The sequence below is a fragment of the Adelges cooleyi genome, unplaced genomic scaffold (assembly GCF_023614345.1).
Source record: "Adelges cooleyi isolate 19-005CV unplaced genomic scaffold, UGA_ACOO_1.1 ACOO_flye_CR_arks_rails_tigmint_CR_PRNA_376, whole genome shotgun sequence".
NCBI lineage: Eukaryota > Metazoa > Arthropoda > Insecta > Hemiptera > Adelgidae > Adelges > Adelges cooleyi.
This window is the reverse complement of record NW_026096053.1, coordinates 4,775,105-4,801,386: the sequence shown is the minus strand read 5'-3', so window position 1 is coordinate 4,801,386 and position 26,282 is coordinate 4,775,105. Positions and strand designations below refer to the sequence as shown.

The following is a 26,282-nucleotide window of genomic DNA, read 5'->3' as shown; positions in this document are numbered from 1 at the left end:
GTTTTATCTTACTTTCGATGATAATAACACTCGGTTAACCATAAGGAACTAACCTCGCGCAAGATTATATTTATATATTTATAGACTACTTACGATTATACTATATTTATATATATATATCCATAATAACCGTGTACATGTTAACGAACATCTTATTAAGTGGATTATTTGTATATTATTATTGTCCAATTAATCATAAAATTGCAACCAGCTAGATTAATATCGATCAAATGTATTAAACTTATAATAATATATAAAAATTATATAATATAAATTGCTCAAACATAACATTATATTGTTATGAATTATGACACGAAAATTGTACATTTACATTGTTTTCGAAATCTGAACTCGATTAATCATAACACGGACTTTGTTGATGTATTATCTAGTTGGTTTCAGCGCTAAGTACTACCTATTTTTGTTGTCTCAAATATTTTTTTCCTAAACCAAAGAAAAGAAGACTATTGTCGCGCCGTGTTCTTTTTAACAAAAAACGCCCATTGTTTTCATGTAACACTCAGTACTTTGTTATACCTGCTGTACCATTCAATTTGTTACTTTTTTTTTTTTTGGCAAACTAATGTTGGACGTCGTGTAAAGGAGCAACGCGTTTTGCTAAAAATAAAATATAATATTGTTGACTGTCGCAAAATATTCTGCACTATTTCAATCCCATCTTTACTCTCTTCCAGCTAAAATTAAAATTAACTGTCATTGAAAAATACACTAACGGAAAATTACTGTCGTCGTGAAAGGTTTGTCATAGCCTGCAATTGCTATACAACTACACTACACATAGTTTTATACTACTGATTTTATTTTTATACTTACACGTATTTAAATTTTTATCCAATATTCGTCTTTTAATACAGTAGTTTAAAAAATGGAAAAAATACTACTGCTGCTACGATAGTAAATAATATTGTCTTTTTTTAAAATTATTACCGTTGGATTTTAGATGAAAACGATGAAGGTCGGTATAAATAATTTGGCAGAAGACGTGACGTGGTCGGCCAACTAATACAGAAACATTTTATGAAATTAAACCAAATAGTTACTGTACCTACATTGAACCATAATTTGACCTACTCAAAATATAACATGACTATCTCGGACGGGTGATCAAGTTCGCAACTATTCGTCGTAAACATTTTTGATGCCAATAAAATATAATACATATGATGTACATATAAAAGCGAGTAATATTTTTTTTTGCCATTATATAAAACTATTATGGCTAAGATTCTCTGAATTTCAAGATGGGCATTGACACAAAAGATAGAAATAGTAATAACATATTTTTTTATCATCGCTACATTATTGCACTAAACATCGGTTAATAAGAAAACGATGCACCTCGAACTCCTTGTATATTTACTTTTATAAGAATTGTAGTACAATTTATTGGCGAAGCATGCAAACGGTGGGAAATGCAGTCTCATAATCGTTTTAAAACAAGACACGACCTCATTATAAGTGTAAGGCGCACAGGCTAAAAACCAGGATAGCACCTGTTAATTGGAAAAGTGGGAATTACGGTTCCGATAACTTCGATCGTACCTTTGAGTCCGGTAAAACTTGGCCAAAGTTAGTTTCCGCTTTTATCGGTACGTCATTATGTTTGAATTTTCCCTGGCCTCTGCACGTCGGTTGGGTTACTATAGGAAATACGGAATTCCGGAACCCTACTACAATTAATTTGACAAAATAATAACCGTTAAACTAATAATACACTGTTCCCTTTTTAAATGACTTCAAACGTATACCTATTAGTACTTGTACCTATTGGACCAAATCGAATTTTTCTATTGCCCGTTTACACATCAATTATCTTACTTACCAACTCAAATTTTTTCAAGGTTTTTTTTTAAGTTAGTTTAAATATAAAAGTATAAAGTCCCTGGCTTTCTTTGCGGTATTTGATCGATAGGAAGTCTTGATAGCATTTTTTTTTTCATAGAAACCAGTAGTAGTGTAACGGACTAACTCCCCCGATTGTTAGCCTTAGTTTAAGAAATGGAGAGAAGCGATGGGAGTGTTACAAGCAGTGTTGTGCAAATTATTATTTCAATAAAAATGTATTCAAATAAAACGTTATTCGAATAATTATCTTGAAAATTATTCGAATAACTTTTACTTGAATAATATGTTATCTAGACGATTGTTTAGATAACGCTTTATTCGGATGATGCACAACTCTGGTTACATGATAACGAAAAAAGTTATACTAAAGAGAATGTTTTGTAAAATGGTCGAAAGGCCGATCATGTATGTAGGTGGCAACAGAAAATGAATGTTGTAAAAATAAGGATGGACAAAATTAAGAATAAGCAATGTGTAAGTGGAAGTTTAGGTATGGCTTCTATCGAAGAGGAGACTTAGACAATTCCAGAATCTAAGCGGGAACTTTTATTATTTTCATGTTGTCAAGGCAATGAAAGAAAATCGGAGGAACGTCGTTTGATGCAATTGAGGGGCTTCAAGGATAGCAATATGTGTGTAGAAGATCGTGTGAGTGGAGGTTGGCGGTTTAGTTAGAAAAAACGTATCCTAGGATAGTTTTTTGAACAGCTGAGGGAAGAAAACAATAAGAAGAAACAAGAGCTGTTAAAATATTTATTTTAAACTACCGATTTCGAATACAAGATGAATGACGGTTTTGACCGCCTGTCTGTAGCGTTCCGTCAACTGATCGCCGCTCAACGGTGGACCTCCTCCAGTAGGTATCAAAAGCACCGGTTTACCTGTCAAGTCGCTCAGATCAGACACTGAGGGCACGGTGCCGCCATTGCGCACTGCTCGCACATCTCTTCGGTAAGTTCGTCCTACAGCTCGGGTTAACGCTTTGAAGTATGCGTTCTCCGTGTCCACCGTCCTGATGTAAAAATATATGTATAAATCCGCTAAGAATTCGTTGATCGCATGCTAAAAATACTATTCACGAGTCTTAGATAATCTACTACAGGTTGAGTCATCTTGGTGCAAACATATAAATAATCGCAGATCACCAAAAACAACAGCTCCTATGAAGAGGAGCAGCGTGGGAGATAATAGATGTGTGCGATACTCCGTTTTACATGACTCAATCTATAGTAAGTTATCTAAGATGAAAACATTCAAGCAGCTATCTACCAATGTTTTGTAGCAGCCGTGGTTTCCAACTTAATTTCGTTGCCCGAGCCTAATGTTTCGAAAACATTATTTAAATGACGGTTAACGCAATCGATGACATGACCCAGCTTTTGGTTGGGAACGGTTCGCAGCGAGAATGTACCAACCACTTTGTGCGGTATGAACGTGCGGTGTCCTTCGTTTTCTCGGTCAGTATCATCGCCAACGCTCCTTACGCTGTGCACGGTCAAGCTGGGAAACCGAGTTCTGTGCATCGTTACCCTAAGGTCCTCTTTGTGCAAAAGTTTCTTCGCCCCGATTCTGGACTTGTAGCTCTCGACGTTGAACAGCGGCAGAACACTGTGATAATACCTAAAGGAGTCAAAAAACAACGAAAATAATCCAATGATTCCAAAAATCCAATGTCCAATAGTCTGGCAAAAACTTGGAAGTTGGACTCAAAATTGCACTGAAACTCTGAATTGCGTTGACACAAAGCACTCGTGCACCCAAGCAAGGGTTTAGTATAGTTTAATATGCATTGTACCAAGAAATATGGCGTTAAGCGCGTTGTTACACTGCGGGGCTCATTTTTTTTTATCGAGTTTTGGCCTTACTGTACAAAGTCAGTTGACAAGCTTAATGGAGTATTATTGGCTTGTTAGACAACGAAAAAGTAATGCTATTGGTCATTGAATCAGCAATCACGAGTGTAATAATTGCTTCACTGAAAAAAAAAACCCATTTTAATAAAATGCTACGCTTACTGTTCTTCGGCGTAGCTGGGTTCGGCCACTTCGTCCTTAAGGTCTGGCACGGTGATCTTTCCTTTAGAATCGACGAGAGACGACAACAGGTGAATTACATCCGTCATCGCCTCGGCAACAACACCACCGTGCGTCCCGGAATGCAGGTCTTCATTGGCACATTTTACCGACAGCTCGAATCTAAACATGTCAACTCGATTTAAGCTCTAACTCGTATTAAGTGCACAATTCCCCGTTTCAACGCTTACAGCAACTGACAGGTTTAATGCAACAGGATAAAGGTGTTATTCCAACGGGATGGCCTTTACCGGCATGATATCGACAAAGCAATTATCATAACTCTTCCACCGAGTCGAATAATATTAGAGTAACATTTTCAAAATAATATTTAATATTAAATATTGTGCCTAAGTTGACTGGGGAGCATCATATTCTTTTATCGAGACTCAGATAATAGATAGACACAAATAACAATAATATTTATGAATATTTTAACTTACTAAGCTTAAAAATACTATACATTTACTATACATTTGGAAAACAATACTCATCCTGGCACGCCCCCCCCCCCTAAAAGCATCGCTGTGATTAAATTCAGAATATGGTTTAACTTTTTCTTTACGTGTAGTATGAGTCAGTATAAGATGATAAGCATATGTTATCAATTAATATGTGTTGTACTATTGAAATTCCTAATTAAAACTAAACGTATAGTACCTATATACATGAGGAATGGTACCAATTTAAACTTGTTTCTGTACGTTTTATAATGTCTTTGCGAGTATATTCCCACTACAAAAGTCCCTGCAATTCTCTAATATTTACTGAATTCTATAATTTCATTATGTTTTACAATTGGCAAAGGATACTAAGAACAAAATTATGTTGTGTATGTTCAGTGGCGAAAATACAAATATTTATATTGCTTCATTTAAATTTCGCTAGCATTTACTTGATTTTAACACATGTAATCAAATAACGTACATGTATATTTTTATAATTGATACGTTGAAATATACTCAAAATACATAATTTATATTTTATTGTGATTCTAGATTAATTTATGTATAAAATAGCACTTTATTTTAATTCCTTGTTTATTGTTATTAATTTTATAAATGTATACAATGTAATTAATTTAATATGACTTATATTTAAATAATTAATAAAACAATTTAACATTTAATATTCGTAGTAGGTACATATTCAAAAGAATAATCTGGTCACTGATGTTTTTAGCTAAGATTTTCTGTAACCCAAACGATGTTAATATATTGCCATATTTTTATTAATAGAGTTTATCATAAAACACGACGGTTGCTTCAATGTTATGTACTGTCAAATAATTAGTTGTTTTATATATTAGTAAAAATAAATCATTATTAACGGACATATTAATATGTTTACGCACAATAATATTGTTAAGGCCATACTCTTCAGAACTTATTGTAACTTATATTTTTAACAATGTTCTAGTTATGACTTTATTTTATTTTATTATTGACCTTGGATCATTGCCATTGCAAATAAGCTATTATTGCCAATAAGCAGCGGCGGATTGGTAGCATCCACCACAGATTAGTAGGCCTATTAGTAGCATAAGATATATATTATAATATAATATCGAATTGTGCGGTGAAAATGAGAATAATTTCACATGACAACAATCGTCGTTATCTTTTATATATTCTCTATTATAATATATAGTTGTATTCTACCTATATTGAACAATTATTATTTGACATATTTTAGGCTAGAGCTGGTTAGTTTTAAAAGTATAGATCCACGCTTTTGAGTAAATCTCACCGTTTAAATATTACTCGTATTAGAAAAGAGGCACGCAATCTAAGTACAAACTTATATTTTTTCCATTAACTAGTCATTTGTTGTTTTGCATTTGGTCAAGAAATTATGTTTGTTCTCGCAAAAAAACAATCTTAAACAAAACCGAGCTGGTGACCTGAATATTTTACGATATCGTCATTATAGTGCTGGGCTTGTCTGCTGGCCACTGTTGTTTATATTTTTGTTTCATCCGCAAATAAAACAAGCACAATAATAACGAAAACAAACGTGAAGAAAAAATGCCCCTTAATTAATTATTAATTTACGGGCTTCGCGTGCTGTATGAATTATTCAACTTTTGTTTATGGGAGATCGTTTGTCCGTCGTTCGAGCATGCTTGTGTTGAATCCCGCTCGTTCCAAATTACAAGTTTCCCAAGAGGAAGAAAAATTATTTTCCATTGTTCTTCCCGGACGTCCTTTTTTGTGGTTTCATCTCATTACTGAGATGAACTATACATCAAGCTAATTAAATAACCTTGTTCTAAAATGTATGAGTACACACTACGAGTTCTGAGAAAAATTGTTACCACGAAAACCGTTAACACTATAAAACAGCGTTAAAAATAGATTAATTTTTAAAAATTTATTAGTATTTTAATGACGGTTTAATGAATGGAACAAACCGATACAGACTCAGATTTTAATTTTTGTAAGGGTTCTTGTTAGTTTTTTGAATAGTAAACATAGAATAGTAGTTTTGAGCTCTTACCGGTAGTAAAATAGTTATAATACCGTTTTCTACCACTGTTTTACGGGGTTTATAGACCTTAGATAAATGTTTTTAGCTTCGATGTGTAGCTGAAAAGATTTGATTTTTACAATGATGTGTTTTGAATTTTGTATTGTTTAATTTGAGTGTGGACCTATGATATCTTCTAAACCGCTGAACCGATTTCTTCATCTTGCAACTATATAGATCAGATATTATACCTAAATGCTGCTTAATTGAGCCAAAAATAATAAAAAGTATTTCTTTTTTTTTTTCAACTTGAAATTACGGCGCTGTATAACTTTTTTTAAATAGTCGAATTAGATGCAAATTTATATGGAATATTCTTAAGATAAGGTAAACGTTAACAGACCAAAAAATAAGGTCTTTGTGTTGTCATAGGACTGATTAATTTTAATCACTTCCCGGAAACTACATAATTGGTTCCATCGCCTGTGTCAACTCGTGTAATAAGTTCCTACTGTGTGGACACCAGTAGTTGGGTACTTAACGGCAGACATCCGGGAGGGTTTGTCCGAACAGGGAACAAAAGGAAGACACACAGAAACTTGAACTAACCTGCAGTATCCCCGGAAAGAACTAACGACTGTCGGGGTGTTTGGGTCCATTTCCGGGTTGCCGTCCGCCATGCACACTACGGTGACGTCTCTGAGGAACGAGACGAGTTTTTTCTCAAGAAAACGTTTCAAATAAACGCCCACGTCAGCCGGCATTGTTTCTATTATGAATTTTATGTTTACCGCAACTCCGATTCCGAGCCGTTTCAACAACAGCAGCGCGTTGGTCCAGCACACCAAAGAACCGCGAACGTCTTCCAGACCTACAGAAAAAAAAATGAAAATGCAATAAATCTACCGAGCAAAAGCTTTTCGAAGTTTAAACGCGGTGACCGAGGTAGTCACGGGGGTCCACCGTTCACAATGTAGAACTACATCGTTATTTACGACCGCCCGTCATTCCTGAAACAGCGGTTGAAAAACGTTTTTTCTCCCCTGAGCTTATTTTATATAAATATATCTTTTTTTTTAAATAGGCCATCTTTGTCATGTATTATATCATAATATCGTATTCATGTCAGACTAAGACGATATTGGAGCTCGTGTTCATGTCCAATATGGTTATGCAAACGGCTCGGCGATTGCCCGCGATTATTCTGCTAACGACCTTTAAGGGGATGCATGCGGTCTGTTTTTAATGACTTTTCTATAGGCAATATTTAAAAAAAAGTGGTTTTAATCAATTATTTCGATTAATTTATCGGTTAATTTGTATAAGCTTCGAGGTATCATTTTTTCTATGAGTAAAATCCATTTTGGTTTATTGTAGACCAAATAGATTCGAGTTCTTTGGCTACTTTACTATGTTATGTAGGAAGCCGATTTTCATTTAAACATTTCAGTTTCTTGTAATAAAATTAATTAAATTTGCAGTTTTTTTACTTAAAAAAATTTCACAGTTTAACTGTGAATTTTGTTAGGTTTTATAATTTTGTTATTTCATTGAGGACTTTATTTAAATGGATTTAGCCACCTCAGCTCCCCCACCAGGATTAGGGAAAATCACCATCCATGATATTTTCTTAGTAAATACAAATTTAACATACCAATAGTTTCAACAAAATTTCATAAATATTACAAATTTAATCAATTTTGTGAGTTATTTTTAAAACGTTAAACAAAATGTATTTCATTTTTTACATATTCTTAACAGAACATAAAAAAATGTTTTTTAGTTAATTACTGAGTGGGTACAAACTACAAACGTATTTTTGTTTATTTAGAATTCTTATTTTTGTAATTTGTTTATTTAAGCGCAAATACCGTATTCATGTAATTTTGTTAAGTCCAATTCAGATTGTCTATTTGAATATTTTCCACGCCAAACTTTTTTAGATAGTTTATATCGTCACCGGGTTGTCTTGAGAACTTTGGTAAAACTTTAAATTACACTGGATGTAAAGCTAATAATATGTGTAAATTATTCAGCCATTGTTTGAAATTTACATACAAAATGAGATTTTTTTTCTTTTGCAATTTTACAAAGTTCTTTTACTATAAAATGTTACGACCCTGTAAACTAAATGAACAATTTTTAGTTTTTATAATGGTTATTAAATGTCATATATTAAACTGAATTAAAAATATAATTTAAAAAATTATTCATAATAAAAATTATAGCATCTCTTTTGATAATATTGAATATTCGTATCAAACTATAAAGTTCGAGCTAAAAGTTTTCAGACAGACTAACAAAACAAGTTGTGATTTGACCCAAAGGGAAATATAAAAATATAGAAATAATAAAAAGTTGTATTTAAGTTACGAAATCTAATCTATTGTGTCGTTCCATTACTTGTAAGTAGTAAAGTATTTATAGACGGGGAAAATTATGAAATTACAAACAAATATTGTCTACTTAATAATGTCTTTTTTATGATAGTATTCAATAAATCTTGATAACCGGAATAGTCCGACGCACAGAAATAGCATGTCTATCGGGTATATTTTTTATAAGACGTCAAACGCCTTACGACAAGACCAATACTTGTCTATTTTGATCTGTCTATCATGATCGGTAACCGCGCATCAACTAGCTTGAGTGCTATTGTACAGTTAAAATGAAAATAACCTCGTCCAAAAACGTTTTGCCCGATTTTGTCCCTTTTCATGTGACCGTACAGCAATATCGTTTCCGTAGCTTTTGGATTCGTGGACGGTATGGTGGCTGTAAGTACGGGGGGCACCGGGGGCATGGCTTGGGGCACTTCGACTTCCCACATTTCCGTAGTCACAGCACCGGCTCGAGACAACTGTGTCTGCATCCATCTTAGGAGTTCTAAGGGATCCGTTTGCCCTTTCAAGTCCACGCGCAAAGTCTGCATGGCAAGTAACGGTTCAGAATACATATCACCGTCCATGTCCACGGTGCCGCACAATTCGGCCAGACTGTGTTCCGTTAATTTAGAACCTGAAAAAAATGACAAGGTCGCCAAATTACCAAGGAGGTTAACCGCCGCGCCGTCCTAAACGGCCCTGAATGATGCCGAGATACTGGGGATGATGACGGAACAATTATTAACAAGAATACAGTTTTCTATCCTAGCAAGAATAGAAGCGTATAACAAGTTATAAATGTTACAAGTATATATTATGGAAAAAATAATGTATTATTATTATCATAAATACCTTGATGAAAAGAAAAACGGCATTAAACAAACAATCGAAATGTACTAGAAGGTCGAGAAGTAGTTATTAGCCAAACTGCCGCAAGTAGTTATTTTATTTAATTATGTTGATTTTGTTTTGATATACTTCCGCAAAAAGTTATCCCAACATCGTCCCCAGAGCGAGCTTATTAAGATTACACGAACTGATTTACTACATATTAGCCAGTATTACTACACAAACAATTATAAATGTGCACATTAACTAGCAAAAGTTTCCAGTCAAGTAGTTGCTTTAATTACGACTGCTTTTAAGAAATTATAGACGTATTCGTAATGTGTATAAAAACTTTTACAATATTTAATTTCATTTGAAACTTTCAAAACTTTCTTTAAATTATTATTTCTCGAAACCGAAATTTATGATAATACACAACTGCATTAGTTTAACTTCATTAACATGTTGTAACTGCTAAATACGAAATACTCGATTTTAATAACAGAGTCTAAATAATTGTATTCTAATTATATAAATCTGCTGTGTAAAATATTCAATTTGTTTTATTTAATCGTGCACCAACATATTCTTTCTTAATTAAGAATATATATATATAATAGAATTTTCTCAACACTGGTTGTGGTTTCTTGTTGTGAACGATTTTAGTTCTGAACCCAGTGATGCCAACATTGTGCACTTAGAATAGGTTTGAGTGACGAAATGTTGGAAATACATCATTAATAATACACATAAACTACAAAAACAAATTCCTAACCAGCGTATTCCGACAACAATGCATTACCACTTACCATATACCATCATCATTCAACGTCACCGGATATAATAAGTCAACGGTATCATTGTTGTCTGTTGCCTAAGTACATACAGGTACAATATGCGCTGTTTATAAGTGTTTATTTCTGTGGTTTAGGGTATTACTAATAATGTATTTAATGTTTCGTACTTAGATTTTTATGAGTTATTATTAAAAATTTATAACCATTGATTAGGTCACTGATTGCATAATTCGAGTCAACAAAAACTACTAATACTAGATCATGTGAACATTTAGTACTAAAATTCTGTAGGATAGGTGAGATTAGTATTAGGATATAGAAAGTTGTATTATATCTAATTGAGATAACATACGTAAATACTTACTTTTAGTTGTCATGTTTAAAAAAACCTTGTTGTTAATAATAAATTTATTGAGTTAAGTGTATACTTTTATGTAAAAATTTATTATGAATTTTTAAATTTGATTAAATATTTTTATTTTTATTTTGATAAAACAACCCAATGTTTGTTTCCCTCCTGTTAAAAAAATATATAATTGCCTTGGTTACCTACCAATTTAAGGTTATGTATTTATACATAGTATTTATTCTTTTACTTGGGTTTGTTTCAGGTGATGTCAAAGACGAAACATACAAGTCAGAAAAAAATAGAAATTCTGGATATGAAACGAATTTATACCTCTATTCCGTAAGTAGTATATAAAAAAAACCGTGTAGGTCTTAAACATAAGTGTTCAACAAGTATTTGTTGTTTTGAACTCATGTAATAATATATGAGCTCAAATTTAAGTTGCTTTAATTTTATTTATTTTTTGGTGAAGTTACATTGAAGAGGTTGAATATTTTCATTTCAGTTCCACAAAAATGAACTATACAAACGGATATGATTTTATTTACAATAAATATTTTTTGTATACAACTTTTTAAAAAAACAACTATCGTCGTTAAATGAATTACCTAACTTCTAGCCCTGAAAAGCCTGAAAAATTCTTTTGGCATATCTACAAAATTGGTGCAACCTTGAATGCAATTATTATATTATTAATTGAAGCATAATTACTGCTCTTGAAATGAAAAATACTGAATAATTTACATGACAATTTAAATATGAAATTAGTAGAGAAATATATAAACAGAAATTGCCGTAGTAATTTTTTTTTTGATAGTGTGAAGGTTTTTGTGCAAGGTAAAATAATTTATTCTTATTGTAATGCTTTAACCTTTATTTTTTCACTAATATTTTTAAAATATCTCTGCATGTAGGCAACGTTTTCTTGTAAGCAATTATAGTATTATATTAACCGTGATGATGACGTTTTTAAGTGGTAATTTGATGTAGTAGTATAAATAAATTTGACGACATTTAATACTAAAACATTTTTCGAACACATAATAGAATACAACATAGATTTAATAGAAAAATGTATTGATTACTTGCAGGACATACACTTATAGATGTGTTATACTTTTTATTTAACCAATTTTTAGCTTCAATGCATAGCTTAGAAGGTGTTGTTTTTATAATCATGTGATTTTATTTTAAACCCCAAAAAAGAGGGGAAAAGTAAACTACTAAGTAGTAGTGAACTTAATATTGGAAATTATGTAGTTTGAAAATAGAATGGTAACGGGTGAACGGGATACACTATAAAAAGTGAGATAAAAGAGTTTCGAATAACGGGAAACGATAAGTTAGAACATATAAGTGTCAAGTGGATACTTAAAGAAGATTGAAAAGAATATGATTGAGTTTCTTTTATATGTTTATTGAGGGTGGAATTGTGCAATGTTGTCGAGTATTTGGTGCTTATCTTGCCGAGTAGTAACTGCATTATATAAGTCGGATATGTTATAAAATTGATGTATATAGTTGCAGTTACAGTACATAGTTAACCCATATAACCAAAATCTGTATTATATAATATAAACCATCCTCAATAAAATTAATATGTATTATATATATTAATTATTTTGTTACTTTTCCTCTGAATAGAAATTTACTGTTGGAGTCCTGCAAATCAACTTCAAATGAGTACATAAGAAAGTTTGGCACGAGGGCAGTTATAATCTCAAACTAATTTTCTAATTTGTATTCCCCTACCATAGTAATTTTTTATGTTAAACATTATAGCAATGTCACATTTAGTCGGTCAAACTTACTTTTAAAGTTGTACACAAAAACGATTAATTTTCATTTGCACAGGTATTGCCGTAGGAAAATGTATTTGGGATGATAATAAATAGGTGTATTTTGTAATTTAATGACAATCATTTTTTCCCCTCAAACTGGGCAAAATATTATGTTTGTTGTATATTTCACAGGATGAGCTGGAAGACCGCCCAGAAGTGGCAACGTTTCTCAACTCGATTGCAGATTATGCGAACACAATCCCAAGTGCAATGGACTCAGACGTTAAACCGACTACGGTTAAACCGGCAAGGATGGGCACGCTGGTCGGCGTATACCTACCTTGTGTTCAAAATATATTCGGTGTCATATTGTTCATTCGACTTTCATGGGTAGTCGGCACGGCCGGGGCTATTTACGGATTTGGAATTGTGTTCACTTGTTGCTGCGTGGTAAGATTTTCGGGTCATTCAAAATGTCACAATAATAATAATATTAATATTATCCTCGATACTGTAATAACCCTCTCCAATAATATACCTTGTATGAGAGGTCCAGCTTAAATGGGATAAATTTAGCATTTATACTTAAACATATTTTTATATCTAATTTTTTTTAATGATCAAAGCCCCTTAGATATACTTCTAGTTATTAATATTTCACTACTAAGAAATTGAAGCGAATAAACTTTGGTGACAGACAGCACGAATAATTAATTTCGTATAAGTTAAGACTATAAACCACATGAGTTAGTTTTATAATGTAGTTTTGGCCAGAAATTTGTGTCTCAAATATACTAATTCAAAAATATGCGTGAAAATTTTCATTAACGGCTTACGTTGTGATACGTATAATTGCGATAACAATATAAAAATAAAATATATATATATATATATATATATATATGTAGGATCTGAAAATGTATTGAATTACTCGACGTTTTTATCCGTCATAACACTAATATAGTATAATATGCAGTGTTTAATTGCAATATTTTAATTATTTTATTGTTACGCAAAACGTCACATTGGACATAGTCAGGAAATCCTACAATCGTTTGTGCAGCGTGCATGAAGGGAAAATTACCTATGTATAGCCTGTGACGTGGGTAACAACCGACGGTCATTATATAAACCTACACAATTCGCTATACACAAGTACATAGCGTAGTATACGTTTTTCAATTTAATTATCCCAGAGCCAACCGTTTCTGTTTAACGTCTACTGTAACGTAGAATTGTTTTAATTGTTTCCAATAGCAATTTTGAATTCTCGGGTATAAATTATTCATTTATAGGCTGCCGGCATAATTTAGCTACTTTGCACATTTTATACTGCAAAAATGTCTCCCCTAAGACTACTCGCGGCCAATAATTACATTAGCTTGAACCAATAATGTAGGTCACTGCCATTTTAGTAACTACTCCGACAGTGAGTCCTCTTAAAAAAAAAAAATCTATGATTAACTGATTTTCTGGCCCCTCCCCACCTTTCTCCTCCTCTCATTTTAAATCTATTAAATTTTGAAATCTTATCTGTTAATACTAATTCCATTATACCTTATACCTTGTACCTCAGATTTTCGCATATTTTTAACTTATTTTGCCACTGGACAATAATAATAAAAACCCAAAATTTCTATATTTTTGATATTTTTTGTACAGACGATGCTGACTGCAATATCCATGAGTGCCATTGCCACGAACGGCGTGGTGCCGGCTGGCGGACCTTACTACTTGATCTCTAGATCGTTGGGCCCAGAGTGCGGGGGAGCGGTCGGAATGCTCTTCTACACTGGCATTACTCTGGCCGCGTCCATGTACATCATAGGAGCCGTCGAAATCATTCTAGTAAGTGTCCCGAATTGCTGTATCCGTATAACGCTAACAGCACCAGGAATCCCAAGACCATCCCTACAGGGGAATCCTGAGAAATCGTTAGGATTCTCGGAGCTATTAGGGTTCATCTGTTGTCCTAACAACACTGGGAGTCCTGTAGGATTTGTCATTTCTGCATAAGAATCCTTTGGGATATCGCTAAGATTTTCGGCGCTATTAGGAATTTGTTTTGGAGATCCGATTGAGGCAACTAGGCAGGATTTCCAATCGGGATTGCTTTGGGACTCATATTAAATATATTTATTAAATTGAATATCGGAGTTACTACTTCGTACGGATCCTAATCTGAAATTCTAGCCAACAACTTGTAGGAATTATAGGGTTGTAGACAATATAAAAAAATTCACTATTGTCTATTCATATTTAAGCTAAATTGTTAACATGAAATCGAATGAACGTCCACAGACTTACATGGCGCCGAGCTTATCGATTTTCGGTGACTTCACCAAAGACAGCACCGTAATGTACAACAACTTTCGGGTATACGGTACCATATTACTCATGGTGATGAGCTCGATCGTGTACGTGGGTGTTAAGTTTGTCAACAAGTTTGCCTCGGTAGCTCTGGCCTGCGTACTGCTTTCCATATTGTCCGTTTACGTGGGCATATTTTATAACTTCCATGGAAGCGATAAACTCATGTAAGTATATACACTAAGAGTGTCTGTCGACGATAAACGATTATTATAGTATTTACGGCTCGTGTGTGCTTTTCCCGCAGTATGTGTTCGTTAGGAAACCGTTTGCTGAAGGACATGGATATGAAATACTGCAACAAGGACCCGGGCGGTTACCTGGAAAAGATCTACTGCCCCAATGGCACCAACTCTTGCGATGCTTACTATACCAGTCACGACGCCTCGGTAGTGAAAGGCATTCGAGGTCTTAGCAGTGGCGTTTTCTTTGGTTAGTATAATATGATACGGTATTCTCTATTGAGTAATCCTCAGGAGTTCTAGTCAGGAGTCATCTAGAAGTAAATATTAAGAGCCGAATGGTAGTAAAATATGCACTCCTCGAAAGTCGTTTGTTTCTCAATTTGGACTCCTCTAGAGACCCATGAAATCACAAGGGTGACACATTCACGCTGTTGTGAGGGTTTTATCATTTTATTTATATCGGGTACCACCTGATGTTCCTTGGCTTTAATGGTTCACCCTGAAGGAATCCCCTACGACTGCGGACCGACTAGTAGGACTAGGTGCTAATTGCGGGCCGAAGAAGGTGTGTCTCAAGATGAAGTGACCAGTCAGAAGGCCACTTTTCGGAGGGCTCTACGTCACGTTAGTCGCCTTTTACGACAGGAGCGAGGACTTTGGTAGAATTCTTTCTCCCCTAACCACGGGGATAATATCGGGTACCACCTAATAGAATACATTAATATCACTACAATATGCAAAGTATTTTTATAAAATTAATTAAATCATCCCAAATCCCAATAGTGTTTTACTGCGAACATGCCGTTTCGTGTTTAAACCCAAATGTTAAACTACTAAAGTAAACCCCGCTTGGTTTTATTATGCGCACGACCTTAATTATATTACCTCTAATTTTATGTGTGTTAAAGGCTTAGGTCCGGGAAACCAGCATGAAATTAATTGTATTATGTATGTAAACCCTTTTACTTAAATTATTAAATCGTTACTTACATGAGTATAGATGTATCGCGAGTGCAATTAAAAATTAAAAGTTATCGAAAAACTACTGCGAAGAGAAAAAAATACTTTCTATAACAGGCGCTTAATAATTAATTGAGCAAATATATTTAGTTTTCAATTGCACAAGCTGATTTTAAAATGTGTTCGTGACTTGGGTTGTTAAACGTTTTTTTCCGAACAAATAAAACGGCCCCAATACGATCTGTCATTTTATAAAAACCTAGTGTTTCGTCTTGGTCACATGGAAGAAGGGTAAAACAAAAGTAAAGAAAAATTAAGAGCTCTTACGTAAGCAATTTTATCAACATATAAAACTTAATAAAGGATGATTAAGCCCATTTTTTAGGGTAGTTTATTCATAGAGGAGGGACCCGATAAGATATTGTTGATTGATAAGGGAAGATATATGATAAGGAAGGATTTATTAATAAGAGTAAATCAGCTGATAAAAGGGATCACTGATTGCCAATCCTCTGAAATATCGTCTCCAAGTTTATCGGTTCACTTCACAAAATGGTCTAATTTGGGTTCATTTTTTTTTTTTTGCTAACTCGCAGAGAATATTTTTGGAAACTTTTTGGAAACTGGACAATACATAGCCAAAACACACAAGGTCGAAGACATACAGCCGCTGCAAAAAAACACGTACAACATGGTTATGGTCGACATAACGACATCGTTTACAATATTGATCGGCATATTTTTCCCGTCTGTTACCGGTTAGTTATCTGTATGTGGATCGTTTTGGATCATATTTTCATTTATCGTTTATTCATCAGGCATAATGGCCGGTTCAAATAGATCCGGAGATCTGGCGGACGCACAAAAATCTATTCCTATAGGTACGATATTGGCAATCTTGAGCACTTCGACGGTGTACTTGTCGGCCGTAATACTATTCGCGGCCACGGTGGACAACTTGCTTCTCAGGGACAAGTAAGTAACAAACTATGAATAATAAACGCCAACGACGTGCCCATCCTACCTTAAAACAATTCAATTTGCCCGATTTTCACATGTGGTTAAGTACTTAATTATTAAATTTTAGTACGGTCATAAATTAATCTCTCTTTTGGGCTCTGTATTGAAACCAATATTCATGAACTTTATGAATCCATGCATATATTATATGAAGCGTGTGAATATACGACTGTGGTCTGTGAGCACAATGGAATCTTGTAAAATAATTCTCTAAGCTTTGAGCTTGTGTAGGACACATAAAACTAATCATTGCTAGCAAGAAAATACCGCGTTAACGCCGTATAGTTTCAGAAGCATTCTGAATATCGTTGTTTTGTTAATAACTTGACAAACGCATAAACTATGCAGGCATTATGATGTTGTATAAGCATACTTTTGTTTTCAACGCAGGTTTGGTCAGAGTATTGGCGGTCGTCTAGTCGTTGCTAACATCGCTTGGCCTAACGAGTGGGTGATTTTGGTCGGTGCTACCTTGTCCACGTTAGGTGCGGGTCTTCAGAGTCTTACTGGAGCGCCTAGACTGCTACAAGTGAGCTGACTTACTTTAAAAAAAAACAATAATAATTATTATTGTTAAATGTATATTTGTATCGGTTTTCAGGCCATAGCCAAAGACGACATCATACCGTTCCTACAACCGTTCGCTAAATCTTCAGCTTCCGGCGAACCCACCCGAGCACTGCTCATTACAGTAGCCGTTTGCCAGGGAGGTATCTTGATTGGAAATATAGACAACCTTGCCCCACTGTTGGCAATGTTTCTATTGATGTGTTACGCTTTTGTCAACCTGGCTTGCGTCTTGCAGACACTGCTGCGCACTCCCAACTGGAGACCTCGGTTCAAATTCTACCACTGGTAGTTACACACACTTTTGACAGCGCTTAGATCTTAAACGCTCCTTACAATGTTATGTTTTTTTTTTTCATACAGGACCTTGTCGTTTACCGGACTGACGTTGTGCATAGCCGTCATGTTCATGTCGAGCTGGTACTTCGCGTTGATAGCACTGGGCATGGCCGGCATCATATACAAATACATCGAGTATCGAGGGTGAGTGTAAACTATCACAATATAAGCTATGAGCTGTTCTAACCACTTGAAATACTTGATTCCCTCTATAGAGCCGAAAAAGAATGGGGAGACGGTATGCGAGGGTTGGCCCTGTCGGCGGCCAGGTACAGTTTGCTCCGGTTGGAAGACGCGCCGCCGCACACTAAGAATTGGCGACCTCAGATACTGATGCTGGTCAACTTCAACGCGGACCTGCCCAAGTATAGAAAAATCTTCTCGTTCGTGTCGCAACTGAAGGCGGGAAAAGGATTGACGGTGAGCGCGACGGTGATTGAGGGTGACTACATCAAACCCAGCCACGACATCCAAGCGACTAAGAAGGAGCTGGTCCGCCTGATGGACGAAGAGAAGGTCAAAGGGTTCGCGGACGTGCTAGTAGCCAAGGACACGTCTGAGGGATTGAGTCATCTGTAAGTTGTGACGTCTTCATCGACCGGCTTTGCCTTGGCTAATCACTGTTTTATGTGTTACAGAATACAGATTGCCGGTCTCGGAGGCCTTAAACCCAATACGGTTATATTGGGGTGGCCTAACAGCTGGCAACAATCCGAAAACGACCGTTCATGGCAAGTGTTCTTGCAAACTATCCGCATCGTTACGGCAGCTAAAATGGCACTCATCGTACCCAAAGGCATTAGATCTTTTCCGGATTCAGCGACTAAGGTAACGTCAAATTTCGCAACTAACGGAAAACCTATGACCATTTCAGATACAATTAATAAAAACAGAATTTTTACTTAAGTTTAAATCCGGACTGTCGAGGTTCCAGTCAGAATAGGACATTATTCGAATATATTTTTATTTAAATAATTTTTTTATTTAAGTCACGAATACAAATTTACCATTATTTCATTATTCGTAAAATTATCGTTAAATAAACTATTTACACATGACTAAATTAACTAGTAGGTATCTATGATTGATTTTTTAATTAATTTATAATTGTAAAAAATAAAATATTTCTTCTCCCACCGACTGAAAATAATCTATGTAATACAAAAAAAAATACCCACATTTGGAGTCTTTTGATCAAGTTTAAAAAGTCGCCGAATATAGATATTTTTCCTAAAAAATGTCGTTGTTTAGAAATCATAACTTTAAGTTAAATTTTCAATCATAAATATTTATTATACCTATAATATTACAAGTAATAATATATTGTTATAATTAGTTGTATATTCTTATAATACAATTCTGTAAAAATGTCAATTTTTTACGTAGCTTAAAAGTTTAATTTTAAAAAATATATATAAAAATAACTCGAATGTACAGCTATCTGGTACAATCGATATTTGGTGGATTGTACACGATGGCGGTATTCTGATGTTGATACCGTTCCTATTGAAACAACACCGGACCTGGAAAAACTGCAAGCTCAGGATATTCACCGTGGCACAAACCGACGACAACTCCATTCAAATGAAAAAAGACCTCAAAACGTTCTTGTATCAACTGCGCATTCCCGCTGAAGTCGAAGTAGTCGAAATGGTAAGAACCTTGCTAAATTTTTTCGGTCACCCAAATATTCTGTCACCTCATTTCTTTACCTGCAACACGCACCTATTTATCTTTACTTATCAATCACCCACTCATTTTTCGACCGCCCTTTGCCTCTAAAAAATGCTTCAATATCTCTGCTTACCAACTCTCCAAACAGGTGCAACAAGTCCTCTGCCAATTTCTAAACCCTTCATTCATAAAAAAATAAAATCGAATTAATCTGTTTTAGACGTTTAGATTTTAAACTCTTTTTTTTCTGTTATCTTAACAGACTAATTACGACATTTCGGCTTATACGTACGAACGGACTCTCATGATGGAACAACGTACTCAGATGTTAAGAGAACTCAGACTCAACAAAAAAGAATCCTTCGGAATGGTAAGTAAACCGTACGATTGAAAAGAAAAACCCTTATTATATTACTTTCAAAAATATTACTAATTAGTTAAGTGTTGTAATAATGTATTTTTTTGTTTACTAAAAGTCGGCTGTCATGCTTTTTTACTATCGGACAAATTCTAAAATCATTTTGTTGACTTTTATTATATTGTTGCAACATATAATTCTAAACTTATGTTTTCCTAATGATAATAGTACAAATCAAATTCCTACACAATATAATCTCTACCGTGTACTGTACCACTTGGCGCATGACAGTCAACATTTTGAATACTAATAATATATTATATAATTATAAATTATCTTGTATAACTGTCTTTAAACACGGCTTGTGGTTTGTTGTTTTTCTCTTTTGCTTACAAAAGATGCGTAATATCATAGATTTCAATCGGGAAACACCGACTGGAGAGAACACGCCACTGGTTTGTTGTTTACGGTTTTTAACTTTAAAAAAAAGTATTCTAGGAACGCTTTTAAAATTTAATTTAGTTTGTATTTAACAAATTATAATAGTTGACTATTATATAACATTATATATTATTGTTGCAGTAGACAACGTAGTTAGAAGCTTTTTTTTCATGTAGATAATTTTCATATTACTATTGATTGACATTAATCATTATTGTTAGTATTGTATTATTTACTTATTTACAACCAATTTAATACTAATTTTAGATTTTCTCCTATCGTTTGTTATAAGAACACCTAATTGTCCCTGTAAGATCTCATATAACAAACTATAAAAAAAAAGATTTGTGCCAGAACATCTCGAGTTTGAATTTTTCATTAATAAAATGTGAATAGAGAGGAATTCGTGCCATTTTGTAATTTTATGGACCTTTCATAGAATAAATATTTGTTAAAATATATATTTATTCCATGTTTGTTGTTTATTTATGTCTTTATAATCGGAGTTGGACATATTTATTTAAATATAAATGTTAAGTAAACTATTTGCATGAACTTTTGTTTTTTGGGAGGGGGGGACAAAATCTCTAATAAATTGATCTGTATCTTCAACCGTATAATATATTACTGTACTAACGTCTTCTCTCGTATCTCTTCAAAATATAATATTATATGTGTGGACACCCTTGGCTATATTAGTTGTATAGTATATTCTTCGTTCTGCAAAAAGTATACTTTTTTTGTATTTAGTGGCTTTTGTTTTAATCGACAGTAGTAGTGTTTTAATAATACATTTTCCATAAGTAGTACTCACATTTCAGCCATATTGATTACTATGTATCAATGTCGAATTTAATTTAATTTATTATTTTTTTCACACTTTTATGATCATCAATATCATTTTAACATTCAACTTTTTGTTTTCATTTTATTGTGATGCGTCCACTGATAATTATTTTGTTGATTCAAATGGTATAATATCACATTGTTTGGCTAAAACGTACCCCGATGTTGTTTAGGTACAATCCATAATCGACCAACATCACAGAAAAGATCAGTCGGAAGGGAGATCGGCTACCAAAGTACGTTTCCAGGAAGAATCGAGCGCCGAAGATAAATCAAAATCCGTAAGTGTTAATAAAAAAAATAAAATGAAATAAAAAAACTCTTAACGTTTATAAACGGCACAGGCGGAGAATACCAATGAGAAACGGGCAAACGGAGACAAACCCGGAGTGCTTAAGGAACCAGCGCAAAAAGAGACAACCGATTCATCCACGTCGACGTTAAGACCGTAAGTATAAACCAAAGTTTTACATCTAATCGAATGATAGATATATATATACCTTTACAACGTGTATTCATATAGGGACGAAGACAACGTGAGGAGAATGCACACTGCGGTTAAACTAAATGAAGTCATTGTAAGTCGATCGAGAGACGCTCAATTGGTTATATTTAACCTGCCAGGACCGCCCAAAGACAACAAATCGGAAAGGGAATCAAACTGTATCCTTTTTTTTATACTTGTAGCGTTGTGTACACGTGGTACAAACCTACGCGTAGCTCTCAAAGTGAAAGATCTACCAAGTACATATTTTTAGAACTTTTGTATTATACTCACTAATAGGAAACAAGTACGTTAAGCATTATAGACTTTTAAAGTTTTTTGGGGGTAAGTTAGACCAAAATTATTTCTAGTCCCCCTAAAAATGTGTGAAATGCTCTGAATGCGGAATCTATTCTGTTTATACCTAGTCTTACAAAAAAAAAAAAAGGTCAAGGGAGGGGATCTATCTCTCATACCCCCCCCCCCCACCGTAAATACGCCACTGCTACATTCGTTATATTGGCCCAGTTTAAGCCGTTTATTTTATTATCTGAAATTTAAATTGGTGAGGTAACGCCTGGGGCGGTTTGTTTAAAAAAAACCGTACCCAGTTAATAAGTTTAACAAGACGTCTTAATTAAAGTCACAATATCAAAAAACCAAAGCTCTAAGTTAGTTCTTGAGTTAAGTAACTGAATTTATGTGTATAAGCGCGATTGTGAAAGAAATTTATCCTTAATTGCGTTTACCAAACAGACATGGAATTTTTGGAAGTAATGACCGAAGGCCTAGACAAAGTGTTGATGGTCCGAGGTGGTGGTCGCGAAGTGATCACCATTTACTCGTAGACAACCTGAGTTGCTCATGTCTTTGTCAATCAGGTACGAATTTTTTATACTCGTTCACGCATTACTTTTTTAATGATAGCCGGAAACTTCTCAAAAACGCCCAGCGTCTATCGTCGTTTATATAATGTACTATTATTATTATAGCTGTTATATTTGTTTTGATTTCTACGTTTTATTAATTTTATTATGTTGTTCGTTTTTTTATAGAATTATTCTATTTAATTGTTGCACATTATACTCATAAGTCGTTCGTTGAATTTTGATTATTTTAAACAAAAAATAGTCATTATCATCACTATATACTGTTTTTTTTTTACTAAAACGTTTACGATATTTATTGTATTGTTAAACATAATAATAACTATTAAATTGTACGCTCCCGTTTTAATTAGGCCTATTATTATTGTTATGATTAACGTAATACTATAAATACAATGTATACATAATGTGACATGTGTAAGCACTACCAAAAAAATCAGAAATTTTCACCAAATAATTTCGTAAATAGCTTATAAATAAATATAATAGTATATAGTGTAATGCTACATTATGTTAATTTAGATGCAAATTTTTAAAAGTCACGGTTTTCCTTGTCTCGTTATATATATGTTATTTATTAACCGACGATACTAGTTTGAATAAGGTGTCGGACGTAGCAAACAACATTATTTATACGAGATTTTACTATTGTAACGAATATCATATATTTTTAGCAGTCCCAACTGTCATTTATACACACCAAACTATGTTCATGTTATTGTCGCGCATATAACAATGAAGTTTTCGTAAATACTTATTAATTTTAACCCATCAACGAACCAAAAAAAATAAACGAATGGACTTTTCTACTTAATTGGAAAATCACTTACGCTTCACTAACCGCAAGATTGCCTATTATTTTAATTTAAAATCATTATTATTATATCATATGTATTCAATTATTCACTGCCATTCGTTATTCTTTTATCATACACGAGTTAATTAAAATAGCTTCCGAGCACGATTGTAGAGTAGACTTACACGTCGTGTCCTTCTTTATTGTCGGACCCCAAAGCACGTGTCCTTTTAACCAATTTACCTTGTCAATATATTATTATTGTCTTTGAATAAATACATTTAAAAAAATTTGATTTATTTAACAAACAACACAATTTGTTGTGAAAAAACAAATATATGTATAGTTAATTATTAATTACTTTTGCCAGAGTCGCCCCGAGTTTTTATAACAACAAAATATATCATACATAGTATCTACTTAATAAAAAAATTGATATACCAATCGAAAAAGTGGGAGTTATAGGTTTAATGGAAAAAAAATGTAAATCAAACATCACGTACCTATTTATGTTTCTTCGGCGCATCTAAATTTTGCCTTTACAATATTGCACACACGGCAATTATTTTAAACATATTTACTAATATTATCAAACGATTTTTAGATAATTTGGACAAGAAATTAAAAATTGTTAATATTTCATAATCAAAACATTAAAAATATATATTACGCTGTGTTAGTATATTTTGTGTTGGTTGTTTCGTTGTATTTATTATTGTTTTAACGTCGCTATAATTAACATTCCTATATAATACACGATTACTATAATATTATAAAATGCTTAGCTATGATAAAATAAATGTAATATACATGAAAACATCCTTATTGCCTTGATTATATAATAAAATAATTATTTATTTTAAGCACTTTGATTATTGTTACATATATATTTATATTAATATTATATTATGTTACGTTATGTTATGTTTGTTAATATTTTAATACTTTATAGATAGCTACCCCCTTTTTTTTTAGTAAAACCAAAGAAAATAAATAACTCTTGTGTCTTTTATCAGTTGAATATGTATTTATTTGTTGTTTTTTTTAACTTTAAGAGACAACGTTTGTTACCTTATGTTTTTCGAATACTGTTACCTAAACCTATTTACTATTTATTATTGTTAGAATATATATTATTATAGTTATTATTATTATTAATTTATATAATTTATATGATTTGTTATCGTTTAATTATCTTATCTTATCTTAACGAACAAAATAATTATCAATTATACACATAATAATTTGCTCCAGTACCTATTCTTATAATATAATATTATAATACATTATTATTATATTTATTTAAAGTTGTTGTGAACATAAAAATAATATAATCTCTCAAAACATCTTGGCCTATGAGGAATAACTTTTTTTCTATAGCTAATTATTATTAATTAATTTTAAATACTTGTATACTTAAGTAATTTTTATAATTATTATTTTTAAGTTTTTTTTTTGTTTCCGATTGTTGACGGATGAGTGTTGAAGATTCGAATATAATATTAATTTATTTATAGGAAAAATATATTAATAATAACGATGCAACAATTTTTTGTCTTTAAACTTATTCATAATACTATTGGCATTTGTCAACAAATTTAATTATTAAAAAAAAAATAGCATCAAATAAGAAGACTCATATTTTAATGATATTATTTGACTTGTTAAGAACTATTAAATGTCAACGATATTTCAATTTTGTATTAGTAGACTCTTATTTAAAATGAATCAGCAGTATTCAAAATTTATAAATTAATTTGTATAGTGTATACTATAATTAATACTTAATCATTATTATTAAGTTTATATTGATATTACTTATTGTAATAATATTATTATATTATTATGAAAGATTTTAGTGAAATCGTACGTTATAGGTATAATATTATATACTAAAAGTACTTACTTATACAATATGTATAATATTTTAATAATTAGGCCAGCTATCGTTTGTGCTGTCCGGCCGTTCGTGTATAAATCTGTAAATTATTATGTCGCCGCACTTAGGCTTAATATTATTCTTAGTTTCGTTTTTTCCTCCGAACAAATAATATTAATAATTGACAAAAAAAAAATGTAAAACGTACCTATTATTATCATTACTATATTATTCTTATATAATTTATTGATATTATTATAAATAATATATTATATTATGCGAATGTACATATTACTACTATTTTCTAATATATAATAGGTATCACATCTTTAACCTTATCGTTCAGTCGCGCCCGCTCAACCAAACGATATTACCTACCTACCGGTTAAATTTAAATAATAAGTTCCAACACATTTTTACTAATAAAGAAATTTTTCGTTAATATACGGACGGCAAACTGAGAGTTTAGTAATGATTTCAAATTTATTTTTTTTTTTAATGTTTTCCGAGTCAATTATTAATTGTTTATCTTATAATCTCGATATTTAAAATATGTTAGCTTAAATTTCGGAAAAGTAGGTAGTAATAATAATAATAATAATAATAACAATAATATTATACAAACATTATTATTTACCTAATAGTATTATAATAATATGTTTGTGATCATAATTTATTATTTAAATAATACAAATATTATTATTATTATTACTATGCATAAACTGCTTAAGCTTATTTGTGGTGTACAATCAAACAAATTGTAATAAAAACTCTTCATTTTGATGCGTCAAAACAGCAACCCCTCCCCCCCAAAAAAAAAGTTATAAACTTCTAAGAACTATTCTTTATGATATTAAAAACAATAATAGTAATAATAATAAGAAATGTATTATTTATAGACATACAACGCTGCCTTTTATTAATGTAAAT

The 26,282-nt window shown here is 32.6% G+C and overlaps 2 protein-coding genes across 5 annotated transcripts in view; both read left to right on the top strand.

The window, feature by feature from the left end:
• The window catches only part of LOC126840937 (solute carrier family 12 member 4), a 98,939-nt gene extending 74,133 nt beyond the window's left edge, over window positions 1-24,806 (top strand). For 2 of the 4 annotated variants that reach the window (XM_050576970.1, XM_050576969.1), the window contains exons 2-20: window positions 11,028-11,104; window positions 12,739-12,996; window positions 14,209-14,394; window positions 14,848-15,083; window positions 15,164-15,348; window positions 16,658-16,819; window positions 16,880-17,036; window positions 17,472-17,610; window positions 17,683-17,936; window positions 18,012-18,131; window positions 18,203-18,562; window positions 18,626-18,815; window positions 19,425-19,640; window positions 19,924-20,031; window positions 20,418-20,474; window positions 21,480-21,587; window positions 21,651-21,754; window positions 21,830-21,969; window positions 22,547-24,804. In XM_050576970.1, coding sequence (XP_050432927.1) covers window positions 12,817-12,996; window positions 14,209-14,394; window positions 14,848-15,083; window positions 15,164-15,348; window positions 16,658-16,819; window positions 16,880-17,036; window positions 17,472-17,610; window positions 17,683-17,936; window positions 18,012-18,131; window positions 18,203-18,562; window positions 18,626-18,815; window positions 19,425-19,640; window positions 19,924-20,031; window positions 20,418-20,474; window positions 21,480-21,587; window positions 21,651-21,754; window positions 21,830-21,969; window positions 22,547-22,638 — 2,994 coding nt within the window. In that variant the 5' untranslated portion in view covers window positions 11,028-11,104; window positions 12,739-12,816 and the 3' untranslated portion in view covers window positions 22,639-24,804. Of the gene's footprint in view, window positions 1-11,027; window positions 11,105-12,738; window positions 12,997-14,208; window positions 14,395-14,847; window positions 15,084-15,163; window positions 15,349-16,657; window positions 16,820-16,879; window positions 17,037-17,471; window positions 17,611-17,682; window positions 17,937-18,011; window positions 18,132-18,202; window positions 18,563-18,625; window positions 18,816-19,424; window positions 19,641-19,923; window positions 20,032-20,417; window positions 20,475-21,479; window positions 21,588-21,650; window positions 21,755-21,829; window positions 21,970-22,546 lie in introns of all 4 variants that reach the window. The other 2 variants (XM_050576966.1, XM_050576967.1) reach the window with 2 other exon arrangements.
• LOC126840939 (conserved oligomeric Golgi complex subunit 4) overlaps window positions 1-26,282 on the top strand; it is a 65,471-nt gene that overhangs the window by 19,142 nt on the left and 20,047 nt on the right. The window lies entirely within an intron of this gene.